At 35.1% G+C, this 20,469-nt stretch overlaps 2 protein-coding genes across 2 annotated transcripts; both read right to left on the bottom strand.

Annotated features, from left to right (window-relative positions):
- Window positions 1–7,618: 7,618 nt before the first annotated feature.
- Window positions 7,619–9,418, bottom strand: LOC113692232 (heat stress transcription factor C-1). Its single transcript, XM_027210605.2, has 2 exons — window positions 9,017–9,418; window positions 7,619–8,526 (listed from the first exon to the last, which is right to left on the bottom strand). The coding sequence occupies exons 1-2, from the start codon at window positions 9,224–9,226 to the stop codon at window positions 7,720–7,722; spliced, it is 1,017 nt and encodes a 338-aa protein (XP_027066406.1). The 5' UTR covers window positions 9,227–9,418; the 3' UTR covers window positions 7,619–7,719.
- Window positions 9,419–12,020: 2,602 nt separating this feature from the next.
- LOC113693767 (kinesin-like protein KIN-13B) lies at window positions 12,021–17,624 on the bottom strand. Its single transcript, XM_072052675.1, has 12 exons — window positions 16,914–17,624; window positions 16,328–16,555; window positions 15,818–16,003; window positions 15,536–15,643; window positions 15,321–15,398; window positions 15,164–15,249; window positions 14,272–14,427; window positions 13,881–14,183; window positions 13,564–13,782; window positions 12,953–13,481; window positions 12,803–12,868; window positions 12,021–12,702 (listed from the first exon to the last, which is right to left on the bottom strand). The coding sequence occupies exons 1-12, from the start codon at window positions 17,076–17,078 to the stop codon at window positions 12,523–12,525; spliced, it is 2,304 nt and encodes a 767-aa protein (XP_071908776.1). The 5' UTR covers window positions 17,079–17,624; the 3' UTR covers window positions 12,021–12,522.
- Window positions 17,625–20,469: the final 2,845 nt, after the last annotated feature.

Raw genomic sequence — 20,469 nt, 5'->3', positions numbered from 1 at the left:
GGGAAAGAGCCCGCAGGGCCGCACAGGCTGCCCTTTCGATTTTTGATTTGGTCCCTTGAAAAGCCATAAAGCAAAAGATGCTTTATTGGACAAGGCCACGGGACCCATGGGGTTTCTCTCCACAAATCATTAAAGCCCGTCCATTATGTGGGGACCACGCGATCCTCGCGCATAAATATCCATCGTTATCAACGATCAACCCTCCTGACCCACCTCCAATAAGGATGATTTGCTTATTAGCAAGTAGGGGTGTAATCGAGGCGAGTCGAGCTCGAGTATTGCTATACTCGAGCTCGACTTGACTCGACTCATATACACCAAAGTTCGAGCTCGACTCGAGCTCGAGCGAGCCCAAAAAATCGATACTCAAGACTCGATTCGAAAAATTTCCTTTAGGCTCGAGCCTTGACTCGATACTCGAGACTCGAAAATTTTTTTCATTTTAGGTCTTTTTACAATTATGTTATTACTTTTTTGTCATTATAGGATTTTATTATAAAGAAGGATATATTGTAAATTTCATATAACTTTATACCCATAATGATCATTTTATAATTATAATACATATATATTATTTAAATTATAAATATATTATTTAAATAACTCCGGCTCGTCGAGCTACTCGACTCGACTCGAGCTGGGCTATTTCGACTCGAAACTCGACTCGATTTTCATTCGAGCTACTCGAAACTCGGCTCGAACTCGGTCAACCCGAGTTCGAGCCGAGTCGTTGACCGAGTTACTCGCGAGTAGCTCGACTCGCGTACATCCCTATTAGCAAGTACTCCCTCCGTATACTTTTTATTTTGGGATGTTTCAAAATAATTGTCATATTAGAAAAGTCAAATCATTTTTTAGTTTCTCTTTCTAATATAACTCTTTTTCCTAACCATATACATCTTACCATTCAAATTTAAAATTTGAATTTGTGGGGTTAAAACTGAAAAAAGAATTACAAACATCACAATCAAACCATTATTCTTAAAAAGTTAGATTCCCCAAACATAATTAAATAAATAGGATGGAGGGAGTAGGAGGCATTTTAATATTCAGGATTTTCTGAAATGTTTCGCTAGCAGGTATGTAGGAATGTTCTTGGAATGTCTTGCCGAGTTTTACCTTGACCTCCCATCCCCCTAATATAGATTAGGAGTAGATGTAATATAGAATGTATCGTGTCCGACAAAAAAAAAAAAATGTAATAGGAGCACTAGCCTGGCGGGAAAATGTTTGAAAATTATATATAAGGAATATTCATGAAAAATGTAAAAATTTTCTACAAAAAAATCACAAACCAAACAAGGCTGATTTTGTAATTCGACATTTGCTTTTTGGCTAAGTAATCATTTTTTTTTTTTGGCCTAACACATTAAAAGCTCATCCACTCCTACACGATGGAGACCTAACTGGATCACACAGGATTCAAAGGGAACTGAACTGAATCCCTCCAAATTAGAACAATGCCATGGGTTTTTTATTTGCTGCTCAAATCTTCCATCAAAATGAAGTTCGGAGAACTCCTCTTTTTGTGTAATTTTTTTTTTCAGATTTTAAACTTTCTATTGTTGAGAAGTTTTGCTGCAGAATTAATAAATCGGGTATTAGCTAACTGCATCTAAGACTTCCAAGTTATTGTTAGATTAATCTCTATCACGTGCAGTTTGTCACTTAAAAAATGATAAGTCAAAAAGATCTTCCCAAGTAAAATGAGCATGGCAGCCGGCAGGTGAGTTTCATTTACATAAGCACTTAGTTCCGACCTTTTCTGGACCCATATAAGATATGCGTCTACGTACGTGCAAATAAATGAAGTACATATTACTTCATGTGAAAATTTATTTGTTGTGTTTATGATACATATTGTACTTGTTAATTGCTAAGATTTATAGACTCACTATGTCTGTAATTTTTAATGTCTAAAGATTGAAAGTTCGGAATCAGAATGCTAGAATGATTTTCTTTGTAAATCTAACGTTCTAGTGACAAATTTTTGAGTAGACAAAAAGGTTGGAAAGATCGAATTCATCATAGTTGCATGCCATTGACTTTATAAAAAAAAAATCGGAATTGATTTATGGGTCGAATTTAGTTTTGTATTTGATCGGAACTAGGGATGGATTTACATACCTAGAATCGGTTAAGTAATCAGAATAAACTTAGAATCAGTACCACTAAATGAATTTAGATCTCGAATCACCAATTCAGAACTTTGAATCCATGTTCAACTTGATCATAGCATTATGTGGGGGCAAACTTAACATATTAAATAATAAGTATAAAAAAACTATCGAAACGACAAAAGTTTAAATACAAGATAATCAATACATACATCAAAACTTGCATACATAACCACCCTACAATTGTTCCCAATATGTCTTCATATTCTAATATCATTTCATAAATTTCTCAATTTTTCCCACTACCTTTTTAGACCGATTGTGCTATTTTATTTGAAAAATCTACCAATAAAGGGTATCTTTGCAACAACTTTCAAATTTCAAAGTTCTAATAAAGTTATTCTCACTTTTCTCAAATCCCTGACAAAATGAAGAAAGATATAGAATTTTTTTTTTTGGAGTTTCAATGTATGGAGAAAAAAAATATGATTGATTTTCAAATGGGTTTGTGTGAGAGTACATTGAGAAATGAGAAAAAGAGCAAAAGTAAAGTTGAACATTTTTTTGGTTGATTTTGATCAACTATAAGAGATGAAATGAGTTTTTCTATTATTTTTAAACGTGTTGACTTAGTGCGGATAAAGTAATAAACAAGGTAGCACATTAGAGATGAAAAGGTTAGGTTCTATGTTTTCAGACTTGGACCGGGTATCGATTCGATCGAGTTCAGGGGTCAATGGATTTGATCGAATTCAATCGGGTTGAACTGGACGACATCATAAATAAAAATTATTTAAAAATTAAAATATCGTATGTAAAATAGCTAAGAGCATGTTAATATTAATAAAGGTATATTATATATATATTTATATATATATTTGATGTTTCAAATATATTTAACAAGAAAATACAAAGAAATTTGAACGATCAAGTAGCAATTTATATTATTCAATGAACATTAACAAGTTTAGAATTAAAATTATGGGCTTGATTGAAAAATAACACCAAACTTTAAGACAATATTTATAAAGTAAGAAATATTTGAGGTATATTAATAATTTTTAACAACTTAAGGGTCAAAACATAATATTGAAAATGCTTTGACCTTTTCAAAAAAATACTTTGACACCAAATCGATTCTTCCTTGTTTCGGTCAAACACAGTTTTTGACCTGGTTTGATCGAGTTTCTATCTATCCAGTTTTTTAGGATAACTCGGATCGAGCACTTGGCCAGTTTTCGGTTCGACCGGCCGATTCGATCCGAGTTTAAAAATATAGGTTGGGTAGTATGGTGGGACGGGTCGTAAGTAGGAGATTCTGAATTCAACACGTCCCATTTATTTTAAATTAAAAAAAAGAAACACATTAGATAAATATTTTATTGAGAGGTTGTAGGAAACAATGTTCTCTGAGAATGGAGTAAAATCAAAATTTATATATGTAATTTTTAGAATTTAGCGTGGTTAATTAGGGAAAGCTCATTGTAGCTCCGTTCTTGATTACAACCCTATTGCGCAAGCTCAGCTTGTAATGCTATTATGGATACAATTTTCAGTAAATTCGAACCTCAAATATAGAAGTGCTAATGAAGGAACAAACATTGTTTATTTACGAAGTTTGTAAAGAGCAAATCGTACCTTTTTCTTGGTCAATTATCAATGAGAGGTTGATGGTAGAAAGCCAAAAAAAAAAAGAAAAAAAGAGAGAGAGTCTTGTTTAGAGGTTGACTAAGTCAGCTCCATAGTTTTTCGACATCAATAAAAAATTAAGGTGGTTTTTAATAAATGAGTACGAGGGGTAAGAAGGAATGTTAAAATTAATTATACTCATATTTATTGCTTGGTAGATCATCATGAGAATGAGTCAATAAGAATGAAAGTGTAAGATCTTGCCTTTTACCACTCCTCAGTTATAGCTTGAACTTCCAAATTGATTAAATAATTTTATAATGGAATGAATTCGTTTAGCTCCCAAACCATATTAACATGCAAGGATCAAAGACCAAAATCTAACACCGAAGTTCATGATTCCAATTTTCAATTCAGATTCCGGAATCCGAAGCAAACACGTCTTTAAAATCTAGTTTAAAGGCTTGCACTACTATATATAATCTACTAACAAAGCAGTGAGCAGGATTCGAAATTTGACAAAATATTACTGCTTTACAATTTTTTAGACGCCGGCACAACAAAGAACTAGCGGATGCTCCTGCCGTTCACTTTAACATGGGGCATCGAAAGGGAAGTTCGCAGACGCACAAAGTAAAACCATTTCCCAATACAGGGCCCGATCACATGGAAGCAGGATAATCAGATGGGAGGGAGTAGGAGACTGGGAGTGGGGACTCTCTTCAGCTGGACCTTGTCGGGAGCTATCATAACCTGCCAAATTGCAACGGGCATCGTCATAGCATTTTGAACCAGAATGGGAAAGTGGGCAAATCCATTTATGGCTTTAATTCATTGGCTAACAAATCACCCCTTGCTTGCCTCCATTCCAATTCATTTGTGGGCTCATCGTCTCTTTACTTTTCCAACCCTACAATGCCAGAAATGAGCAAACTCCTCTGCCATTCCGCTTAGGCAACGTGGACTGGTAATTTTTTATATTTGCACGCTTGATTTAGAAGCAAAAAGAAAAATGAATGTATTATCACTAAACTTTAAATGCATAATTTGTGGTAGATATAGTTTGGGTGAATGTCTCCTGCTAATCATGCAACTGCAGTCGGTCCTAACGTAAGCACCCCTGGCATTGTCAAGTTTGGCATTTGACTTTGAGCTATACTTTGTGGTGTAAACAGATAGTACTCGCACAGTAATTGGAAAATGAGAGGGAACGGAAAGATCGGTTACTTGAAGTCGCGATTTGTTGAAATTTTGGTCATGACGTTCAAAACATTCTATTTCAAAACCTTATTCCTTTCTTTTACCACTTAAATTGAAGTCTAGCATTAAGGACAAAACGCAATTTTAGTTCTCAATATGAAGTGCTTGTGCAATTTAGTCTTTAGAATTTCGACCAAAATAAATAGTCCTCAATGTTTAGTACATATGTAGTTTTAGGTTCTAAATTTCGGCAAGATCAAATTTGGTCCCTAGCGTATCCAATTTAAAGCATATTTAGGTTATTTGAAAATATTTTTCAATTAGTGATAGAAGTTAGTCACGTATAGTTGTGTGTCATGTAAATTGAATTTCAAAATAAATAAGCAAAATAGCAATTGATTTTAAACAACAAGATTAAGGACAAAAACAACTCATGTACTAACTAATTAACTAGTTTAAAATGAATTTGTTAAACAACAAAACTGAAACTAGTCGCAGTACCTAATTCATCGATTTACAATCCATTCCGAACAAAAAACCTTGACACTTACATTTTGCGTATGGTTTAACAATTTTATTTTTGTTTCTTGGTTAATTAGTTAGTCATCTGATAATTGCACTAGTTATTCTTGTTGTTCAAAGTTAGTCATTATTCTGCTTATTTTTTTAGATGTTTAATGTAACAAACATGAGACTATACGTGACTGATTTGGGGGATAATTTCAGAAACCTCTCCTACGGTTTCTAACATTTTCAATGAACTCTTCTGAGATTTGAAAAATTACACCTACCTTTCTTGATTTGATAGTTTTAGCAACAAAACTTTAAAATAATATTGACTTGATCAAACTTTTAAATGAATACCCAAAAATGCCCTTGGATAATGAGTTTTAATTTATTTTTCTATGCAATTATAAAATTATCTAGTATAATTATAAGGAAAAAGTGTCAAATTTTTTCATGTCCATACCTACTATTTGATATACAACTATAACAATAATTTTATTACTATGATAGGATACTTTTAATGGTATTTTATAATGTATTTAGATTTATATGATATAAAAGAAAATGTTGAAATAATTTATTTAGAATTTGTGAATTTTTTGAGCAGTGGAATTATCATAATTTAGTAATGATTTTGGGCCATTTCTTTTTGATTTATTTCTAATTTTAATAGCACAAAATAGAAAATAAAGATCAACAAAAAACATTGGATTACATATAAGTTAACTGATAAAAAAAATCACTAGTTTGACATTTAGTTATAATAGAAACTAGATGTAATAGTGGTAGCTCTACAATTTTATTAGCAAATAATTAAAAAAAGGAATACGAAGGAAAAAATAATGAAAAAATAATTTTAAAAGTTATTCTAAGAATAAGCACACCAAACAAGGGAATTTCATTAAATTATTTAAAAACAATAATTTTCAATGGGAAATATGTGTAATTTTTAAAACCTTGAGAGAGCTAAATGAAATTATTAAAACCTCAAGGGTGGTTTCTGAAATTATACTCTGATTTGGTCAATAATTGAAAAATCCACTGAATTGTCCCAAATCTATTTTGAATTGATAACAATGGTCATTAAATTTGTTTTTACCAAAATTTTAAATACTAAAATCGCATCAAGTGTCAAACATTAGGGGTTTGATTTGTTTTTGCCTAAATTTTAGGAATAAAATTGCACAAATATAAAAAAAAAAAAAATTTGGAGACCAAAATTGCATTTCTTTCACAATATTAAACTTATCTACTTTTTTTTCAAAATGGATTTCCTACTTACAACCCCTCTCACTTTACCACCCCAATCCAACCCTTCCCTCCTTATCTTTCTAGATTTTCTTTCCAATCTACTTACAACCCCTCCCACTTTACCATCCAATCCAACCCTTCCCTCCGTATTTTCTAGATTTTCTTTCCAATCTTGACAGCTAACCAAACATGAAGGCTTAATCAACCACAGTAAAAATTGGCAGCATATTGTTCCAACATAAGAAACTAATATGTTCTAATTTTAACTCATATAAGAAACTATGTAACTTTTTCTTTTCCTCAGTTACCCAACCCAAGTGACTAAGCAAGTCTTGCCCATCTCCGAATTCATCATCATGCCTACCAAGTTTATTGAGGAGAAAAGCCGCTGTTGTAACAGCCTGTTTGGATTGTTATTTTTTAAAATTTTTATTAAAAAAATATATTATAATAATGTGATATATGTAAAGTAAAAAGATGATTGAAAAATACATTCAAATAAATTTTGTAGACAAAAAATAAATTTTAGTCTTTTGGAATAAAAAAGGGTGGTAAGAGTATTTTAACATATTCTATGATATATGTGCATAAATACAATAGTCGCCAATTGGATACTTCGGCCACAAAAACGACCAAAAGCAAAGAACCGTAGGTACACAACTTAAGTTTCATCCTTGCGCTTTGCACTCCTTTGAAACTTGCATTATCATTATAATACCAGCACTGTCGGAGAATATGTATGTAAGAATGCACCCGATAAATTAAGTAAGCTAAGGATCAAATACGAAATGTACACAACTGACCCTATGTTTGCAAATTTTTTTTTTTTTTTTTTTTTTTGGCTTTTCTTGGGATCACCATTTTACCATCTTATAAAGAATGGTATCGGGTCCTAATCCTATAAGGCTCTGATGTAAGGCACATGTTTGAAGAATTACATGATCAAAATAGCTCGATAATAGTAATTTTGCCACCTAAAAAAAAAAAAAGCCTTAAAATCTATGAAAGTGTTTAACTAGAAACCGCCTCCTAAAAGTGAGAATGGATAAGGCGGTTGTGGACTAACAGCCTCCCCGACCGCAGCTCGTCCTACATAACTTATATCACCACCAAACGTAGCATCACTTGCCGGAACACCATCCAATGGCGGAGCAACAGTAGAACCACTACTACCGGCGGAGGAACCCGATGACAGAGAGCTTGAAATATTGCCGCCACTGTTACTAGATTCTTGGGCAATCACGGACCGACCCAGGACTGGTCTTTGGCTGAACCATGCAGAGGAAGGTGTCTCCGGCGAAGAGGAAAAGTGACAATAGTTATCAACGTCGAGATTGGCATCATCCTCTTCCTCCTCGCTCTTTACTGAAGAGCTTGTCAAAGGCATTCCTGATGAGGAGGGAGGAGAAGAAACAGAAGCCGAAGGCGAAGTTGAGGAAATCATCATTATGCTTCTCTTTTTGTCCCCACTAGCAATATTTAACCTTTTAGTTCTTTCTTTTTCAAGCATCATACGGGGTAATATTTCAGGGTCTTGAGCAACTTTACTCAAGAAAGCCATCATTTGTTGGGGTCTCCTCTCGGTTGCTTCAAGTCTCTTGTTCATCCTTGAGAGCTGTAGATCTAATTCCTTTTGCTCTTGCTTTAACCTAGCTAACTCCATTATTATTCCCTCATCATCTTCATCATCTTCAGCTCTACTGTTACTTGAGTTTCTACTACAGTGCTTCCTCCTAGAAATATTCTTGAGCAAATGCGTTTGCCCTCTCAAAAACCATTCATTGGCGAAAGCCCATCTATCTGGATCCACTTTTCTGAAACCCTGAAATTTCCATAATCAAGTTTACACACATATATTAGTAGCACTTTTCTTTTTAACTTTGTGGAAAGGTAAAAGCAGCCAGGATAAAAATGGAATCCACTTGTACTGTGACCAAAAAAAACAAAAGGACCCTTAACTACTAACTACTAAGCCACACCAGATCCTCATGGCACGTAACTGTTTAACAACATAACACGACCCTCAATTATAGAGACGAGGATATACAAGTACAAAACAAAGAACTTTCTTCCGCCCCCCCCCCCCCAACCCACTCTTCAAAACAGAGAAAGAGTGGGATTTAATGAGTAGGAAAGTAGAAGGAGAAACTTGAACCCTCTTTATCCACTAAACTAAACTCTCTTTACTCTACTCTTAAGCCAAGAATGTTCATTTTTACGAATAGAAATAAAGATTCTTGAAATTATGTAGGACTTTGACCGCATCAACAAAAATCTAAATTAACTATGACGACATCTAAATATTTACTTACATAAGTATTGAGCTGACGAACAAAGCTGGAGAAATTGTTGTGCTTGAAGTAAGCAGGAAGAATTTTTTGAGAGAAGTCCAAAGGGTCGATAACAATGAAACTATTGTTAGCTTTACCCCAGGCAATAAGTCCATCACTGGAAGGATCGTTCACCATTTGATACGTCTTCATAACAAACGGGGCAATTATATTGTTGTTAGCAGCCTCCATCCCATATACCGATATTTTAACTGTTACCCCTCCAGAAGGGGTTAAAAAAGAAAAAAGAGGCGGTCGCCGGTGACGGAGGAGGTTGATAGCGGTGGCGGTGACGAGTGAGGATGCAAAATTTGCATTGAATTTGAGAGAGGTGAATGGTGGAGGGTATATAAGTGGGGAAGGTGGCAAAACAGTGAACAAGTGGTAACGTGGAGGTCATTTGGGTTTGACGACGATATTTCTTGGGCTCAAGAGAAGGGGGCCCACTTGGGGTATCATCTTTTGATACACGTCAGAGTCCCGGCCGTTTAGATATTTTCCAAGCTTTTATGACTTCTGTTCTAAGGTCACGCGCGGGGAGTGAAGGTGGTGGACTTTTTGAAAAAATTGGCGTGGTCCCTTACAGAATATGCAACGTGTCCTAAGCACATGGCGTGATGCCAAAATTGCTAACCTGGAAAGAACACCTAGCTGAATCACCTTCATCATCTTAATTTAATTCTTTTTTTCTGACATTTTCTTAATTTAATTCTTTGAATGGGGTATTAATTTCAAGGTTTAAGATTAGCCAATAGGCTTGCTTCAAAAAAAAGGTTGGCCAATAGGTTCTTGGGTACATACATCAGGGACCACAGTAACTCCATGTTGTGTTTCTGCGAATATAAAAAAAGAAAGTTTTTTTTTAAAAAAAAAAAATCCGCGATGATATGGTCAAAAAAAAAAATTTTTTTTTTTGGTTGAGGTCATACTACATAAGAAAGAGATAAGTTTTAAATGGGGTTAACACTTTGTCCCATAAACCGCAAATATATACACTTTACGCTTTAATATTATTATAATGATTAAGGCGAGGTTATATTTTACAAGACCAAAATACTCTTGACTAATTCTCGAATACATAACAATTGCAACCTAATAAATAACTATTTCTTTAACAATTGCTAAATTGATTTAAATACAACTATACGTGCACTAAAACTTTTAGCAATAAAAAGCGTAAAAATTTACAAAAAAATATATACTCTAAGCAATTGAAAGTGTTTATCGTAATACTGGTGGCAGTACTTATATTTACTTACAAAATTAACGATTGCATTGGAATTTTTTAATTATAACATATATTTATAATTTATGTCAGATAAAATGGTGATTGTAAAAATAAACATGTAGCAAAAAAATATCTTAAAAATCTCAATTATTTCCTAAGTAATGTAGAACTCAAACGAAATGTGAAGCAAGGTACAAATGCAACATAAAAATAACAATTTGGAACTTATTAGCTTGAAAAATATGAATTTGCATTTTTTTTTTTAACACCTTATGCATTTTTTTTTTAACCCTTCCACCCTTCTCTACACTCTTTCCACCATCAACCGTAAAGACGGAATTTGAACCCTAAATTTAACCGTGGGAAAGACGCTAAAAAGCCCTCCATTGGCCAACACCCGTGTGCACTTGCCAAGTCAACTTAAGAGGGATAAACTTCTTTATAATGGATCATTAAAACACGATATGCCAAATGAATTTCACAGAATAAACTTCTAATAGAGTCATGCTAGTATTGCAAATGCTATAATCTTAAAAATTATACACAAATTCATGAAGTTTTGGCAATTTAAGAAATAATTAAAATTTGTGTGAGTATAAATTTCCATAAGAAATAGATACACTCAAAAATTTAAGATAGAAAATAAAAAATTACATTAAGATTGGAGGTGTTAAATTATATAAAAGTACAACTAATAATTGAGAGATGTGCATCAGCGCACGTGACTTTACTATTTGCTTTTCTTTGTAATGTAAGTAATACAACTTTTTATTCAGATTAAGAACCTCGTTGATGCTACATTTTTTTTGGTTTTTCTTTTAATGTTGACTTAATATTATTTGCTCAAAAAATATTTTTATACAGGAGGGTTTGTCTTTGATGTTATAATTTAAAATTTTTTCTTTCTTTCTTATGTTGAGTTAATATCATGGGCATATCGGATTTGGAAGAAACTAAAGTGATGTTCAAATTCTACTCCTAAAATCTAAACCAGGTAGTCATACCAAGACTAATTTGCTTCATCTTTCAAATGTGGAGGGACTCGTTTGTTTTATTTTAGAAGCGATGGACAAAAATAAATATTTTTTTTCCAATATATGAGATACGAAACAGTTCATATTTTTCATTATTTGGTATTTCAGCGTGTACACTAAAACAGTTCATATTTCTTATTCTTTTTCCCCAAAGCAGCAGCGGTATAAAATTATCGATGCAGGAGTTAGACCGGCCGGGTGCCTTTTGGTTTAGAGTTTTAGAGAATAAGAAAATTTGTGTTAATTTTGAACCAATTTGAGTTAATAAAAAATTAAAATGCTAATGACAACAAGACACTTGACACAATTCTAGTGGTGGCATTGGGTTGGCACTAAAAAAAATGTAACCGAGGATCCCAAGTGTAATGTAACCGAGGATCCCAAGTGTTTGGATGATGGGTCGGATGGAGATCGAACCCTGTGGCCTCCTTGCAATTTGATCTAGCTGATTCCTCATCTTTTTGTTATATATAACCCGTTGATTTATAGATTTGTGTTTTGCCGAATTAATGGTCTCCTTAAAGAACTTCAATATTTGTGTAAATATTTCCCTGTAGATTCATCATGAGGGATGAAAACAAGTTGCCATAATCTCTCTTCTGAAAAACTACTTTTGCTATCCATAGGGACAAGTGAGATACGGTGCTTGCGGTCAAAGTTCGTTACTTCTGTGAGTCTAGAAATAACATACGGATATCTAGCGATTACCTCATGCACTCAAATGAAAATACACTTTAGGTTGAGTTGTAGTTTTATCTTAGGAGTCGGGATGTAATAACATGGCAAACTCCAAGGAACGGTACCCATTATATGCACACAAAGCAGATGACAGGCATTCTCGTACCGTCACCCATACAACATAACCAACAATTGGGGTGAAAATTTTCACCAGCACAAGCCCAATCCAAAGTTTCTTACAATATCTTTCAACATGCTGAGACTTCTGAGGCTCCAAGATACACTGCCAATAGTTGCATAACCCGTCCCATATAGCTATTGGCAGCATTTCGATTGAACATCTAATTACTGCATTTCTGCATCGTTTGATGAGCCTTCCATAATCCGCTCGGTAAGTCTGTACATCTAGTAGTATTGTCCCCCGGAAGTAGATCTCAAAGCAACCAACCTAAAATTTGCAGACCAGGTAGGACCAAGAAGTCATAGTATCACCAATTTGAGGCTAACTCTGTATAAGTGGTAGTTTCTGTCGAATCTCAACAGTTGACTCAATGACCAGAAGGAAATAAGAAAACCTCGTGGTCTTTAAGATGCTTTTGAAATTCTACCAAGCGATTTTGCAATTGCAGAATTCCAGCAGCCTTCTGGGATAGAATGGCATTCAGTCTAGAAATATAGTCATCAAGCTGATTACCGGGTTCATGAACTTCAACTAATAGACTCATCTCCTGCATAGAGAAACACAGTAAACAAGAGATGCAGCTTAATACTTAACTGTATTTTAAAACTTATTGTACGCAGATAGGCAAAAAGCACTGAATAACCAACCTCCTTGACAATTTCCATAGTTTCCTCAACTTGTTTTCTATGAGCATTGATAAGATCTCCCTCTTCCTGACATCAAACAAGTAGAATTTTAACTTAGCAGTTGTTATTTTATCTTTTGACAAGTAAACCAAGATCAAATATTGCTTTTACCTTTAACAAAGCAGTAAGATCATCTTCTGCGATCAAGCTACTTGGCTCAAGTTCAGATGGGTCCCCATACTTTACGTTTCCAGTCTTATCATCTATATTTCGTAGCTGATGGCTATCCAATTTTGGATTTATAGACCAAGATGCATGGTCAGAGATCCCTTTAGAGCCATCAAAATTATCTTCATTTGTGTGAACCAGACTACTCCATTGGGCTCGTCCACTAGGAACACGATCAATACTTGGACCAAATTGCTTGTGATTCTCTATATGCACTGTGGCAGCCAAATTGCTCTGTGCTTGACCACTAGGAACACGCTCAATGTTGGAAGATAGTGAGGATTCCCTTTCTTGTTGTTTAGGCCATCCAAGTTTGCTGAGCTCTTGGTTCTGCAGCCCACCAAATACATTATCCTCAGGGCCTGACATAACTTGACTGATTGAGGACAAAGGCACTGGAGTTGAACTACGAAGATTTAATGTGGACAGCGGTTCCCTCTTTGAGCTGTTCCCCTTAGATAGACTCTTAACCCTGATATGCAATTGAACCTTAGACCTTTCTAAAGCAAAGTACATTTTAACTTCATGAAACTTCTCTTACATGATGGCTTTACCTGTCAGCATATCTTAGAGTGTTCAGAGTATGTTCACATGACCCTGAATTTGGTGAAACGCAGGATATCATCACTGTACGGGAGTCACCAACAAATGAATCTCTCAGAACTTCAGTCAGTTTACTCCCCCTGAATGGAATGTGACCCTGGTCATTGTCAAGAGCTCTAATGCATTCTTTTAGAGCAAGTAAGCTCTTGTTAATTTCAGCACCTTCCATTCTGCAAAAGAAGGTAAGATTCAGTGATCCTCAAATAAGTTGACAATTTCTTGCAATTCTTACTCATACACATAGCAGATCTATCTAATCTAATGCTACCTAGTTTGTTTGTCATTATCAGTTGTATCAGCCCCACGTTCGCTTCCAGCAAGATCAATGAAAGATAGCTTGCCAACTAGTCGAGCTGGTTTTGAATCATTGTCATCAACCTTTCTTTTGATGGCGAGCTGAAGTATGGCATGCGAACGGGAGGATTCCTCATTTGCACCAGTGGTTCCAGTACTCCTTGTTGCATTTCCTTTCTCAATCAACTCCCTGACTGTCTCCACAGTGGATACCTTGTATTCTTGCAAACCTACAATACAGACCTGCTGCTTCCCGTCCTCCCTCATGCATAGCTTGCTGACACAAAGAAAGTTTCTCTTTAATGAAAAGCAAATTTAGTAAAACCTCTGCCTAGTCAAAATGTTATACAAAGTCAGAGGCTCACTTTCTATCATTTAGCAGGTCAAAAACCTTGCCTCCATATATCTCAAAGAAACTGACAAAAAGTTGAAATCCTTGATTTCGATAATTGTTGTGCATTGACTTCAGTATATCCTGAGATGCTTTCAGCGGCAATGGCTGCATAGTGTAAGTCTTCCCACTGCCTGAGAAAAGCTCATGAACAACTTAACCTCAGCAATTAAACGTGACCAATGAGCTGAAAGATTGAAAAGACCCAAAAACAGGACGGTTTGATAAAATATATGCTTATCTAAGAAACCAAGGTTGACCAAATAAAGAGCTGAATCAGCATCCTTAACCAACACAGCAGCATAAACTGTCACGTTTAACTGAACAAAGAGTTTATGTAAGTACAATATATGCAGCATGTTTAACAGAACAAAGAGTTCATGTAAGAGTAGCTACAATATCAATACATCAGATCTCTGAACACCAAATATCAGGCTTTGGTTCTTACTCTTCTGCTTGATGAGAAAAGGCTTTGGCAAAACATTGAGGAACATTCCATGCTGGCAAGCGGAGTAAATTTTTAATATCTTCAAGACAAACTTATCCAATATTGCCAAAGATATAATTATCAAAGGCATAATTATCTTAAGAATAAAAAGCTGAGGTCATTAAAACAAGAAACAGTTAATCTTCACTTTGAAAAGTGCAACGCTGTTTTAGTTTCAATATATAGAATGATAACTTGTTAGAGGGAGATCAAAAATCGTTCTTCAGAATCTGCGGGACATTTTAAAATTTAAGGATCTCCTGTGGAGTCTAGTTAATGATATATGCATCAAAATAATTTTCTATGTTAGGTCATGTTATAGACACGAGCCAAGGAACTGCACTTCCAAAAAATTTGGAAAAAAAAAAAAGTCAACTACTTGCCTGTTTGGCCATACGCAAAGCAAGTTGCTTTTGTTCTTTGAAATATAATTGGGACTATGGGCTCAACAGTTTCAGCATAAACCTGTCACATTAAGAAAGGTCATTAACAGATTTACTTTTTAGAAGAGATAATAAGTCCTGTGAAGTACTCACCTCATCATTAGAGACTTCCTCATTCATCACAGCGTCAAAAACAAATTCATGCTTCTCAACATACTCAGTCAGGTCAACCTGCCAAATGAGGTAATGAGAATTCCAGGAATTAAGATCGAACAGACAGCAGCATTTACGAGAGGAAGGCTAACATCTGAACAGGTAAACTTGTGCAAGAAAATAGCTATAGCAAAGACAAGCCAACAGAAACTTACTTTGAGCTTTGTCTCATAGACAGTAAGTGAATTAGCATTTGGATCTATTGTTATGATGTCTCCTTCTTTCTTTGCAATTTCTTTTTTATTGAGCGGCCTCTTACGCACCTGCATTTGCAGTTGCAATTTTTCACTGGTACTATAAGTCAAAGTATGGGACCCAAATAAAGCTATATTGTAAACTTAGCCACAATTACATAAAGTCCTCTAAATGTAATCTCTCAACTAGAAAAGACCAGGTTACGAGCTTCTTTCAAAGAAAGAAAAAGAAGAAGGGCATACCACAACTTTGATCTTAGCAACATTATTAGCTTTCTCTTTATCTGCGGAGAAGCTTTTGAGAAGATCATTATCAGATAAACCTCGAGGATTCTTACTATATTTAGCTGAGATGCACGGCCTAGAATCATCAAAACTTCTACCACAAAGGGGTTGATTGAGTAAAGATCCATCATTCTGGGAAGGAAACTGCAAAGTAGAGATTGCTAATATGTTAAAACCCACGAAATGTCAAATTACAAGTAAGCCATGGCTCTGATGCAAATTTAATTTCCGACATAGAACTTGTCACATTCGTCTACCATTATGTCATACAGAACTTGTAATAGCTCTCAAGAACACAATAACTTTTAGGATTCCAAAAGGTAGAATTCCTAATTTATGCTTCTCAGCAGCATAGACAAAAAACAGCCCGCATCAGTTCACATAGACTTCATCCACTGGACAAGTTCATTCATAAATGACAGGCAAGATAAGAACATGAGGGGCTTGAAAGAAGAAAAGTTTACAAACCTCAGGTATAAGTTCTGTATCGAATGAATGCAAATCAAGCAATCCAGGGCTGAGTTCACCTGGCAACACTTCAACTCCATTTCCATTCTTCCTCATGCTAGATGACCTGGAAGAAGCCGTGGGAGAGGATGGGTCCTCATCTCCTCCTCCACCACTTACACCTCTCTGCCCATTCTTTCCCCATTTTGAACCCTGGCCTCCCCCATTAGCGCCAAAAAACCCAAAATCCTGCAACATTACCAATTCAATTGCCAGCATTTAGGAATTACCAATTAACAAGGGGAGGGGTCAGAAGGGGATGGTGACAGGAAGAATCAAACGCCAGTCGCAAGATGATGAAAAGAGACCCCGAACTACAGGGCTATAGTCAGATTCTCGAGATGAGGGAGTTGCATGACACAAACATAACTATATAAATAAGTGATGATAGTCGGCTTGAGTAAAAACTGCTCAGAGTGCGGCAATTTATGCATATGAAAAACAAATGCAAGTATAATTGCAATCATCAACCTTAAGGAAAAGGAAAAGGAGTATGGTATCGACGTCGATAAAAAAAAAAAAAAAAAAAAAAGGAACAATGTTTAACCTGAAGAGGAGGAATGGAGGAATTGGAGGAGTGAAGATGATGAAGACCAACTGACCGAAGCCATTTGTTGTTGAAGGCAGTATCAATGAAGTTGTCGGAGTACTGACGCTGGTGGTGACCTCCGGTTGAACTAGATCTCTGCATTTGCCTCCCCACCACGTTCATCTTCTTGCGGATTCTCAGCTGCTGCTTCTTCACTGATCGAGTCGATTGGAATGGTTTTCTTTGCTTGAGTATTTCTCTATTGGGCTTTGACTGCAATAAGAAAACGGTAAGGTGAGGCAGGAAAACTGATTTTCAAGAGAAGTGGAGAACAGAAGCGTTAATGTCGGTCCTGCAAAGCAAAGGAGGGGCCGAGGGGAGGGGGGCAGGGTGGAAGACAGAGAGAGAGCTTTGGATGAAAAAGGAGAAACAAAATGGAGATGGTGGTGGTTGTCGAAAAGACAGAAAATTTGTTCAAGAGCAGCCTGGCTGAGCCTGGTCACTCATGTGAAAGCGTGAAAGAAAGAACAGGTGGAATCAAAGATGGAAGAGAGGAGGTTACTGGTTAGGCGTGCTGGGAAATGGAGGTGTTAAGGCCAAGAGGGGGTTCACAATTCAGTTTGGAGGCTTTTTTGAAAGGAAGGTATCATCATTGAAATTGAGTAGCTTTGAAACTTTTGAAAACAAAGACCGGGCGCTTCTCTCCCTCTCTCTCTCTTTCAATGGAGGAGACTGGGGACACCTGGGACCCTGGCCATGTATCGAGAAATCGCTTCTTTTTTCTTTTTTCTTTTTCCAGTCAGTTTGGATGCTAACGTGTTTGGATTATAATTTTCTGAAAATTTTGAAGAATATATACTAACGATCTAACAATATATATGAAATAAAAAATAATTAAAAAAAGGAAGAAAAAAAAATTTTTTTTTAATGAAAAATCCCCTTCCAAGCGAGGTTGTAATAGTAGCAGTGGTATCTGGTACGTAAATTTGGTTGTACACTTGTACTATGACACTTACTGGTGGTAGGAGGAGCGTCTAATTTGACTTTAAAGCAAATGGAAGACCATAGCAATTCGCGCGCCTGCACAACACACCCCCGCCCCCCTCGCTCTCTCTCCAACCCATACAAAAAAACATATATAGACTATCTTACGTATCTACACTTGACCTTCGCCAAAACAAAATTTTTTTTCTTAAAAAAAAAAACAAATTGCTCATCATATTGCTTAGGGTTAATTTCAGAAACCTCCCTCAAAGTTTCTGACAATTTTACCTAGTACCCTCGAGATTTTCAATATTATACATATCTCTTTTGATCGTACAAAATGACCATAACAATCTTAACATATATAATCCCCTCGTGGTGTTAACAATCTTTTCATGCAATTAAACAATTCACTCCTAATCTTGTTCATATGAATGCATCACACAAATAGGCATTTAATAGAAATAAAAATAAAATCCCCTCGTGGAATAATTGATCATGTTCTAAACACAATAATAATATATTAAAATTAATTTTAGCTTTACTTGGAGGATCTGAAGATGCATAGAAAATTATGTAAATTGAGTTTAAAAAGGATAGAACTGGTATTGATACTCAAATAGTTGAGGGATAGGATGCTATATTGATGTGGTTATTAAAAAAATTTTAGTTTAACATTACAAATTTTTTAAATTTCGATTGAGGTTTTAGAATTTAGAAATTGTTGAGGTTTTACAACTGCATAGCTTTTGAATAATTTTATAAAAAAAAAAAGATAAAATAAACTTCACAATTTTATGAGGGCATTTTGGGTTATTCGTTCAAAATTTTGATCATTAAATAGTTTTTGTTACGGAAACGATAAACTCGGGAGAGGTATAAGTAATTTTTCAAACCTCAAGAGAACTAGGTAAAATTGTTAAAAATCTCAAGGGAAGTTTTTGAAATTATGCCTAATGCTTATTCTATTCCCGACGGTGGTGCAGTGGGTTGTACATCAAAGTCCAACGATTTTTTTTTTTAATTATTTCTCAAAATTCTGAGGAGCAAATTCTAGTAATCAGGTCTTGCAGGAGATTGGAATAAATACACTTGACAACAATTCCCGTTTGATTAGGAATTTTTGTATAAAAATATACGACAACGATTTAATATATGTAAAGTAAAAATATGTTATAATTTCATTTACTTGCCCGAAGATCGGTCAATTTTAACACGTTACTCTGCTTTCTTAATCGCCGCCACTGTTACCATTTTTTCCCTCTAATCTTTCGAGATTATATTTTATAGCACTGGAGTAGTGAAAGTATCGTATAGCGCTAAAATAAGTAAGTCAAAGAGATGTAGATCATACACAATATGCATTCAAGAGTCAATAGACTTTAACCAACAACTAATTCATGCTAATTGCAGAGAAAGTGCACCATATTTTAATTGCACAGCAAGTGCTTCACCCGAAGTGAATGAAATGCCAATTTTGTTTCTTTCTCCTCACATCGATGAGTTTTTTTCTTCTTCTTTTGAAGAATAAAGATGAAGCAAGAGGAAAACGGAAAAGAAAAAGATAGAAGCGAAAAAAAAAAAAACTACAAAACACAGTGCACGAAGTGGAAATTAAAAGAGATGGTTCAGAGTACGCGTTGAAGCACGCTTAAACTTTAATCCACACATACACAATCGAAATGACCAATTGACATTCAACCTACATCACATGGACGTTTTAACTAATACTGGATGATACACTTCTTGCCTCTACCGCGTGGACTTGTGCCCCAAGTCTCAACCATTAATTATCAACGGAGATTCATTTATTTATTTCTTGCTGCGTACAGATTAAGAGACCAAAGCACAGGCTATACAGTAAAAATTTTGTGCATGAGCGGTTAAAATTTCTAAAAAAGCGAGCCTTTAACATAGTATATAAGTTTGAAATGATGACCCCCTCCCCACTTCACCTTTGTGTGATCTACTAGTTAAATGAATAAGTTGACAGAGAGAGTGTTTTTACTTTTTATTGGCATTGAACTGGACTGCATTGCAATTAAATTATTGAAATGTTGCTCGTCAAATGCTGAACTTGTATTTTAAAGTTCAAATGTTTTTAATCTTCTTTTCTTTTCTTTTTTTTTTTTGGCTGCCATTCAATTGATCAAATGTGGGAAAACCAAGTTATAAAAGCTCCATTATGGAGGCAATGGAATGATTTTGAGGCACGGTAGTGATTTCTGGCAGATGTGAATCGCATAAAAAATATGTGGCTCATACAATTGAAATATTTTTTTCTTATTTTTTTTTTGTCAAAAAATTTGAAATACATACAGATACAATCATTGAAAACGAATAGCATGTAATCTTTTACTACCCATTTTTTCGTCGAAGTTTCCTACTTGATGCCGGTAAAAAACAATTTTAGAACAGTTGAAGTTCGAATTTTCTTTTTTGAAGGTTAGTTCCAAATTTCGGCTGGCCTCAAAAATATCATCATGGGCTCGATTTTGCCCCAAGTATTGCAATTACTACTTTGTTTTCAAAATTCTCAACGGACTTCGACCAGATTTATAGTCAGATTAAGCACATTATCGTATAAAAA

The sequence above is a fragment of the Coffea arabica genome, chromosome 6c (assembly GCF_036785885.1).
Source record: "Coffea arabica cultivar ET-39 chromosome 6c, Coffea Arabica ET-39 HiFi, whole genome shotgun sequence".
Lineage (NCBI taxonomy): Eukaryota > Viridiplantae > Streptophyta > Magnoliopsida > Gentianales > Rubiaceae > Coffea > Coffea arabica.
The sequence above is the reverse complement of the archived record's forward strand: the minus strand, read 5'-3'. Positions and strand labels throughout refer to the sequence as shown.

Bases quoted from the DNA above. Each gene is read 5' to 3' on its own strand.
- LOC113692232 (XM_027210605.2), bottom strand. From the start codon at position 9,226: ATGGAGGCTGCTAACAACAATATAATTGCCCCGTTTGTTATGAAGACG. The intron at 8,527-9,016 runs GTAAGTAAATAT...TGGAAATTTCAG, and splicing joins TTCGTCAGCTCAATACTTAT to GGTTTCAGAAAAGTGGATCC.
- LOC113693767 (XM_072052675.1), bottom strand. From the start codon at position 17,078: ATGAACGTGGTGGGGAGGCAAATGCAGAGATCTAGTTCAACCGGAGGT. The intron at 15,250-15,320 runs GTGAGTACTTCA...TTAATGTGACAG, and splicing joins AGGAAGTCTCTAATGATGAG to GTTTATGCTGAAACTGTTGA. The intron at 13,783-13,880 runs GTAGCATTAGAT...CTTCTTTTGCAG, and splicing joins GATAATGACAAACAAACTAG to AATGGAAGGTGCTGAAATTA.